The 9,748-nt window shown below is 38.4% G+C and overlaps 1 protein-coding gene across 7 annotated transcripts in view; it reads left to right on the top strand.

Annotated features, from left to right (window-relative positions):
- The first annotated feature begins 264 nt into the window (after positions 1-264).
- Positions 265-9,748, top strand: part of LOC131691939 (protein disabled) — a 42,549-nt gene continuing 33,065 nt past the window's right edge. For 2 of the 7 annotated variants that reach the window (XM_058978715.1, XM_058978709.1), the window contains exons 1-2: positions 270-383; positions 1,353-1,555. In XM_058978715.1, coding sequence (XP_058834698.1) covers positions 1,519-1,555 — 37 coding nt within the window. In that variant the 5' untranslated portion in view covers positions 270-383; positions 1,353-1,518. Of the gene's footprint in view, positions 757-1,352; positions 1,556-9,748 lie in introns of all 7 variants that reach the window. The other 5 variants (XM_058978714.1, XM_058978713.1, XM_058978712.1 and 2 more) reach the window with 5 other exon arrangements.

Below are 9,748 nucleotides of genomic sequence, written 5' to 3'. Positions count from 1 at the left end.
AATCTGTATCTGACCTCCAATGGGTTAAACAGCAACCCATTTGCTTTGTTCATCCTTTGGCATATTCATCCAGAGACAGCGCGTGGGTGGTTGTTTTCCCAAAGCTACTGCATTGTTTGCAATTCATCGGATGAAATCTTTGGTAGGAGCAAAGTATTCACCCTTCTGTCAACTGGCACTGCATGTTTTTCCGACGGTGTCCTGTATCGTTCGAATGAAAATTCTTTCCACATTTCCACACCAGTACACACTGAAATTCACGCACACGATCAATCGCATGCGATACGATAGGGTGCAGCGCGCGCGTATCTCGAAGGTGAAAATATTCAATGAAAATGGCAGAGGTGGTTATTTTGACGGCTAGTTGAAAATCTTCCGAAGAGGTATTTGGACGGGCGTGGTAGCGGCTGATTAGCGAAAAAACTCATAACGGATGGTCATCGGGTGGAACGGAAATGAAGTTTCCCGGAAAAGTTACACCTGCTCGTAGATATTGTGGATGTGAAAATTGTCTGGCTGACAAAGTGGGCTAATGGTGTGATTCGCTGTGTCGGGTTAGAATTTTTGTGAGCACAGTGATAATTTCCCTATCGTCGTATATTAAATTGAAACACTTCAACAGGCGACAAACGTAGTTGGTTATGCGTCGTAACCAAAAAAAAATACCCCAAACTATGAGAAACGGAGAATACGTGAAGATTTTCAAAATCCTTGTATTGGGTGAAGTGTTGGAAAAATCGATATTTGAACATACCGGTAACCATCACATCATCGTCAGTGTCGTCACCACCGACCATCATCGTCGTCGTGACCATAGCCCGGTCGTCGGCGTTAGTTGGTGGCAGCCGAAGAAACACAGTTCAGTTGATAGATAGAGAAATTGCATGTACGAGGACGAACCTACATTTTTTCTGCTGGTTTCAAAAATATATTCCATTTGTCAACCTTTCAAATTTCTGTATGGAATAGGTTTTAAATAATCTAACCAGAGTTCGCATCAGTGCGGAGTATATTTCAAAAGTCTGCAGTAAAGTGTTGCCCGGTTGTACTACAGCGCTTAAGATCGATAATTTCATGTTTCGATAAAGAATGAGCGAGATTTTGGAACCAGAACCGGGAGGAAATGTTTGCAGTAGATGTGAACTAGAGCATACTTGAATAACTAACTGATATTCTATGCATACTACACATTTACAAGATTCGGAATCGTACGGTAGTTTTTCATTGTCTATTAAAACGGAAAAATGTCGCTTTCTGAGATAATCCAAGTGAGGAAAAAATGGCACAAGTTTAACAATATCCTGGTGATATAACTAAAATTAAGTTCAACTGATACGAAACCCACTTTGCAGTTCAGTCCTTTTATAGTCTGCAGCAAGAACTATGTGATGAGTGATGATGAAGGAAAAAATTAAAACACACTAGAAAGTTATATGATATTATTTTTCTGCTGCAATGGCTGAATAAAAATCGTTCAGAATAGATACCAATAGTTTAGTATACCAAAAATATAGAAAAATGCAGACACTCAGGAAGAAGACCAGTCCGCTGAAGTGTAAGTATTTAACCTAAATTTATGCCAAATAAAATGTTAGAATAATATATTATATTACATTTATCGTGATGATTAACACCGCGCACTGAACTATTTAGTAGGAAAGCCGAAGGAGCTAATGAAATGAAAATTAGATTTGAAGCCAATTTGTTTCGAAGTGGTCGCAGGCAACAAGCCGAATAGTCTCTAAAGAAGGTTTCAAAACTAGAACAGTGCTGGGCGTGTCGTTCTGATATAAAGAGAATCGAACTGGATTATTCATTCAATGATTAAAATTCCATTAACATGCTCAAAAATTATCGAAGATGGAAAGTGAGAGAAGTGACAAAAAATCACACACTCACATTGAAACCTTTGACTGGATTCAGAAAAATGATTGCAAAGTTCCACAATTTGCAAAAACGATGGTTTGGCATATTTCATTAATTTACTCTTGAGATTTGCCTAAAATGTTAAGTCGAATTTGTTGTATACTATTCCAATAAAATGGACACTATTCTGCTTATATTATTCTATGACATAACGGCAGGAACAGTATCTGGATAAGTTGGATCAGAACTTTACGGGACTTTCTGGAGATTAAATGGCAATGGCAATATCGTAAGCAAATCTATGTGCGAAAATAAAAAAAAAACCGGATCATCCATCTTACCTTTAGTAAAATAATTTGTCCAAAGACCTTTTTAAATAAGTTACATTGTATATTAAAATACATCTGTTATATTTTGCAAGAACTTGCTCGTATAGCTTCCTTGCACGGTTTTCGGTAACCAGGTTTTGTTTCAGCGTCCTGTTTGGATGGTAGGACCGAAAATGTTCCTACATATAGTTCGAACTGTACTGTTCACCAAAGTGAATCTTTTGGTCAACTCACGCCAGGAGATCCTAGAATTCTTCTAGGCTGCCTTAATGACCGTCAGTACTGCAGTTGTCATTGAAAAAACTATATCTTTGACATTTTCGGACTCACATGCGAAAGAAAAGTTTTTGTGTGAACGCTCTCGACACTCGACACTCAGTTTCCTAATCTTACATAATGATGAGCACAGATGTCGGTTGCTAACCATTCCGTGTATCCCGTGGTATATAAAAATTCCGAAATAGATTCAATTGACACGTGGTTAAAAGCCCCTTCAATGTGAAGTAAAACATATTAAAGAGAACATTGTGGGGGAGGGCGTAGCGTAGTTGGTAAATCGATTGCCTTGTACGCAGTGCACCTGGGTTCGGTTCCCGACCCCGCACATAGGGTTAAAAAAATTTCATAAGAGATTTTTCTAACCCGAAGAGGCGAATGACCTTAAGATTAAAACCTCTATATTCGAAATAAAAAAAAAAAGCGTGTGGTCACCCAAAACTAACATCCCCGATTGAATGTTCCCCTGATTTGAGTAGAAAGGCGGTCAGACTGACCCATCTAAAGCTCTTTGCCTCTTCATAAGTATTATTTCCAGTCACGTAAATAGAATGTCCTCCTGTTGCGAGAGTTAAAACTTTTTTCAACATATGTTTGAAGTGATCATATCCTCGTTGAGGTATAACTGGAATGATTCTATCATTTCTCAGGGATTTATACGGGCAAGACTTTCAAGCACCCATTTGATCGATTCGCTTGTCACAATTCTACGAGCCGAAGAATCAGACTTACCTGGCAGTCTTTGTTGATCAGAATATATAGTCTCGTCAGTGACGGCCCGTAAAGTGTGTTTCAATAAATTACAGCTGAGTCCTTCATCTTCGTTAGACGAGTATTCATAATTAGAAGTTCTAATTGAACTGACATGGAAATCTTTCGCTCAGAGGGTCGAAGGGAATTTCTATAAGCTTTGCAGACCAAATTAAATGACCCGTGTGGCATTCCACCAAGAGGTTTCTCTAGAATCATGTATCACTCGAACAAGCCTCTTGGTACATTGCTACTATCAGTTAGTGTGTTTTATCGACGACTTCATTCAAGTCACTTGGAGACTCAAATGTTGAAAAATACACGTGAAGCCTAATCGCCAAGCTCTCTTCGTAGAGATCCCAGTTCGTAGATTTGGAACTAAGAATTGGAATGTTCGTAGATTTGGAATATGTGAAAGTATCTAGCAAGACGCTTATATTATCAAAGACGAGGTACTTATGACCAGTTTGCCAGCTCATGCATAATACCGCCGGAATAGAGAGTTACATTTAACACTTTGTCCCTGCCATATAGTAATCCGTTAATTCAGGGCTCTCAAATTGATATCTGAGCTAGCCCAAATTATGTGATTAATTATAAGTGGAAATCCATTTCTACCATTCCAAATAGCAATTTTTGCTACGGCAACAACTTCACGGTCAGTTTGCAACAAACAATCCATACATTTTTATTTATTTATTTATTTATTTATTTATTTATAATTAATTAATATCAACAGACACAGTGTGGTCCCAATGATAATTTCTTAATCTATTTAAAAAGTCAAATTGTAATCTGCTAGGTGGAATGTGAAGATCGAACTCGGATGACACTCTGTTGAAGGTCCACTGCAAACCAATGATGGCACCATTTACTCCATAGTTAGTCAGGCGAAGAGGTAATCGGCGGAATAAATTATTGCGAAGGGCGCGAGGGCGAACATTCATGTTTATCGCACTGAGAAGCTCGGGGCAGTCAATTCGATTTTGCAAAATATCCGAAATCGTCATAGCACGGAATAGATCCCGCCGCACTTGCAATGTATCGAGTCCAATAAGCAGACCCCGGCTTTCATAACTTGGCAGCTGGTGAGGGTTGCTCCAAGGCAATCGACGAAGGGCAAACCGAACAAATCTGCGCTGTACTGTCTCAATTCGATGGACACCGTTGAGATAATGAGGGTTCCACACAACTGAACAATATTCCAGAGTTGATCGAACGAGTGAGCAGTAGAGAGGTTTCAAGCAGTAAATATCTGAAAAGTCCTTAGATATTCTCATTATGAACCCCAAACAGCGTGATGCCTTTGCGACAATATAGCTGATATGCTGTTTAAACGTCAGTTGTTCTTCGAGAAAAACTCCGAGATCTTTGACGCAATTCGCTCTGTCAATTGTGGATTCAGCTAGACAGTAATCGAATCGAATTGGCGTTTTTTTCTCAAGAACGTAATGACCGTACATTTCTTGGGGTTTCGGGTCATTCTGTTGATCTCGCACCATTCCGCAAAGGTTACCAGTTGGCGTTGAAGGAAAGCTGCATCATCGGTATTCCGGATTCTATGGTATAACTTGAGGTCGTCGGCGAAAGACAACCGTGGTCCTTCTAAACAAAAGTTGACGTCGTTGAAATAAAGAAGAAAAATCAATGGACCGAGATGGCTGCCTTGCGGAATACCAGATGAAGCAAAGAACTCTTCGGATACACAATCACCTATCTTGACTGCTAGACGACGATCACTGAGATACGATTGCATCCAACGGAGAATATTAGTACCAAAGCCAAGTCTATCCAATTTTGCCACTGCAATAGCGTGATTTATCTTGTTAAAAGCAGCTGAAAGGTCCATGTAGATAACGTCAATTTGAAGGCCGACCGACATGGCATCTGTAACATATGTTGTGAACGACAGAAGATTCGTAGATGTTGAACGTTTCGGCATAAATCCATGCTGAGTCTCGGAGATATACTGTTTGTAGCGGCTGAAGATGGGTTCCAACACAGCCATTTCAAACAGCTTAGGAACTGCGCTTAGCGTTGTAATACCACGGTAGTTGTCAACTACCTTTTTATCACCTTTTTTGTGAACTGGAAACATGAAGGAGGATTTCCAGAGTTCGGGAAATACTCCGGTTGTTAGCGACAATTGAAACAGATGACAAAGAGGTTCAATTAGACCGGCACAGTATTTTTTTAGAATAATAGTTGGTATACCATCTGGGCCTGCCGAGGTTGAAGCCTTCATTTTGCTAATCGCCAGTTGTACCATATTATTGTCGATATTGATAGAGTTCAAAGACTGGTATGATTGAGGTACATTGAGAGCCGCGCGTGAAGCCTGGGTCGGTGTCAGTTTCTCGTTGGAGAAAACACTCGCGAACTTTTCAGAGAATAGTTGGCAGATCTCCTGTAAACTAGAGCTCATATGTCCTCCATAGCTCATCGTTGAAGGCAACCCGGATTCCTTTCTTTGTTCGTTTACATGCTTCCAGAATGTTTTAGGTTCGGACTTCAACTTACGTTGCACGTTTCGCAAGTAATCGGCATGGCAACGCTTCGATGTCTTTTTATAGACTTGGTTAACATGAACGTAGTGTTGTCGCAGCACGTAGCCCCCAAACTTGGAGTACTTCTTCAGAGCGGCTCTTTTAGTCTCTTTTAACCGTCTCAGCTTTGTTGCAAACTGTTCATTAAGTGGTTACCGAAATAAAAATTGCTACTTGGGACAGTATGATCAACCCTTTTGAAAGTATCAGAGAGCGATGACTCATTATGTGACAAATATGCCGAACAATAGACGTATAGGTTACATATAAAACATGTGTCAATAGTACTATTCGCAAGTACATATACATGCACGAGGCATTTCTCGTGAATTTATCATGCCATTTTTGATGAAAACTACGAATACGAAGTTAGTAGCTTTCTAACATAGATGTTTTATTTATGGAGATACGGCACTTGAACAAAAGCTATGGAAGCTTTTCATTCTTCACCAGGCAGAATGGGTTCATAATTTGTGTATCAGCCATTACACATTTCACCACCAGAAATAATTGTACATCAACTAAAAAGGCACTAAAAAGGTTGGTTAAAATTCGCCTTTAGCGAACCACGTAATGGGTATTAGAGATACGACCATCATTTGTATCTCATGATATGTGAAGTTGTCCAGGTTGTTTGACACAGCAAGGGCAAGACTCATGATACTCAGTGAACGAAAAGCATATTTTAGCTCCACAAGCCACTAAATTTTCGGCTCAATCATACACATGACTTAGGTTCTCCTGTTTTCAGTCGCCTCATACAACCTACGAGCAGGACCTAGTGGATCGATTCTCGGCTGATTCACTTCAACCCGCCTGATACCACACGGCCTCTAGGCTCATTTTGCAGGGAGAAAGATAATCGAGCGCCAACAATACAATACTGAGTCACAATTCGTGAAACAATTCACAAAACTATAAGACACCGCCAATTGGTGATATTTTCATGATACTGTTCATACTGTCACGTTACTCCGCGTAAAAAACCGATGGTAAGCTCGAGAAAAACATATAACGGTAACGCGAAGAGATAATATGAAAATCATGAGACACCAATACTATAAACTGGGAACGTTCCATTAGAGCCAAATATATACTGATCTTCAAATTATGAATTAAACTACCACAAATAAAAATTCGGGGAGGGGGGGGGGGGGGAGGTGGAATAGGGATCTAAAAATAGTTCCATTAATTCGAGATTTAGTATTCTTGATATCAGAAGCTTGGTCACGATTTTCGTAAACGATTAGCTTTACGAAATCGTGATTATTTTTCATGAATTTATAAACGGGTTTCCCCCAAAAGACTAAATGCGCAAATATTTGGAAAGCGCACCGAATGCACGTTCGTTCCGGAGATCACGTTCGTCAGAATGTACATTAGTGTAAGTGCATTAATGATCTAGTAGTAATAAGTAGTAGTAAATTACTTGCAAAATGTCTTGGCGGTTTCACGCAGAATAATAATGAGATTTATAATCAGTCGAAATCGCATATTTTACTTCCGCTTGTATTTTCAACGAAGAGAATGTTGCAGATTTGAAGATTGTTCATGCATTAGGGGCATTTTGTGGTTCTAATGCCCACTAGTTTCTCGCAAAGGAGGACGATGCTAGAGACTACTAAAGAGCGAGAATGGCACGACGTTACCATCAAAAGGACATTACAGTGACCTTAGAAGATAGTCAGTATGGCCTCGGAATAGATAACTCTATGTAGGTCGAATATTACTCATTCTAGCATTGCACAATATTGACTCGAAACTTAAAACGCAACCATCTCAAAATCGCGTTTTTTCGAAAACGGCTTCGCGCTGACAACAATTATTCGGTACATACTAAACCGATAGATTTGAAATTTTCACCCTTTCATTTCATATCACAATCACTTCTTCGTGAACGAAGGAATTTTTATTTTGAGTACACGGAAAAAAATCCGTTCATAAATTAATGAAGAAATGGTCACGATTTCGTGAACTGAACGATTCACGAAAACCGTGACCAAGTTCCTCAAGTTATGAATAATAAACCTCGTATTCATGAAACTATTTGTGTTTTCAAAAAACTAGTTCGCCCCGAATATATAAATTAGAATGTTATGTTGGGTTACTGTTTGTGTTCCCTGGACATGCTAAGTTTTTGTTGTGATCCTTGTTCATGATTTGGGAATACATAGCCGACAGTCAAACGTTGTTCATGATTTCAAGAGCTTAAGTGCTATTTTATTCATGAGTTTACCATCAGATTACTCTGTCAGACTAGCGGGAGTATAGTTCATGATTTCAGGATCTTAGTCGCGATTTTTGTAATTTCTGTTCACGTTATCGTGATATTTTAGTCATGAGTAGAATGATTCATGTTTATGATTTCAGGATCTTAGTCACGATTTTAGATATTTTTGTCACGAGTTATGTAATTTGCTTTCATGATTTCAGGATCTTAGTCACGATTTTTGTAACTTCTGTTCATGTTATAGTGATATATAATTTTAAAACTTACCTTCAAATTTGACACGAAAAATAATGTGACAAATGTTCATGATATCAGCGCTTTCATCATGGTATTCGTAAATTCTCTTCGCCTTATCGTAATCTATTATTTTTTTAGTTATTATCGGTTTTTACTGGGAATAACGTGACAATATCAACTGGATCATAAAAATGTGACTGATTCGCGATATCCTGTTCTGTGACCTATATCACGCACACTATTTGGGGTTCTCAGTTTTCGTTTTCTGTCCAGACAACATAGAGAACCTTATCAAATGAATAACGATGTTCGACGTTCTAATAGTTTTTTTATATCTACTGCTCGTACCTATTGTTGGTCGCTAGCAGTTGGGCATTTCATGAAGAAGTGCATGTAACAAAAATGATTTCACGAATAATACTCCAAATTTTGTGAAGAGTTCACGTGAAACTTTCATTGCTATTGCATGAAATTGTAAATGATTAGGGATAACTTCTAAATATCACCAGTACGTAAAATAGATTGTAAATCATGTGCTAGGAATCATGAACCAGTTCACGAATACATGAATAATATTTGGTGATTTCGTGAACTATTTCACAAGCATTGGATCGTGACTAATATGTTAGGAATCATGAACCAGTTCACAAATACATGAATAGTATTTGATGATTTTGTGTACTATTTCACGAGCACGGATATTGAATCATGGCTTATATCGTGAATTAGTTCACGAGGATTGAATGGATTCATGAATAAAATTCAGAATTACGTGAAATAGATCACGAGAACATCCAGAATATTTTGATTTTGTGAACTAGGGTTCCTATATCTATGAAAAACATTATGAGCCAGCCTTTGGTTGTAAGAATAATGTTCAAAAAGTTGTGAACTAATTCACGTACTGTAAATCGAATTAGAAATGACTTGGCGAAAACCGTAACTGAAGTTCACAAAACAAAACCAAATATTTCCTTTAATAAAAGCGTTATGCGGGCGTTACTGAAAAGAAATTGAACATAATGATAAAACACGTGAGTTTTGTCCATGGTCCAGTTTTCATAACGTAAAAACGTGATTGTTCCAGAATTCATGGCACTTTATTCACTATTTTGGGAACAATTTTTTTCCGTGTATATTTCAATTTTTTAGGCAAAAAAACTAACATTCTAAGTCAAAATTCAAAAATTTCAGAAAAAACGTACGGGGCTTTTCGGACCACCTATTCCGTCAATCACCGTTCAGTAGCTTGCGGTTACGCACCCCATTGCACACGCCACAGCAAAGAAAATACATGATGCGCCAATCGACAGCTGTGACTAACCGGATTAAGTTTTTCTAACGCATTTTTTTGTTTCTTAAGCAGTTTTTCTAATAAATATTTCATAGGTAAAAATAATTCCATTGGCGGTCTGAATTGCCCCGTAGGGAGGTCAGAATTGTAAATACTGTACATTGTAAAAGGATGGAACAAAGTAGGGGAATTATGGTTAAAACCGACACCTTAAGCTTAA

This window comes from Topomyia yanbarensis, chromosome 3, assembly GCF_030247195.1.
Source record: "Topomyia yanbarensis strain Yona2022 chromosome 3, ASM3024719v1, whole genome shotgun sequence".
Lineage (NCBI taxonomy): Eukaryota > Metazoa > Arthropoda > Insecta > Diptera > Culicidae > Topomyia > Topomyia yanbarensis.
The sequence above is the reverse complement of the archived record's forward strand: the minus strand, read 5'-3'. Positions and strand labels throughout refer to the sequence as shown.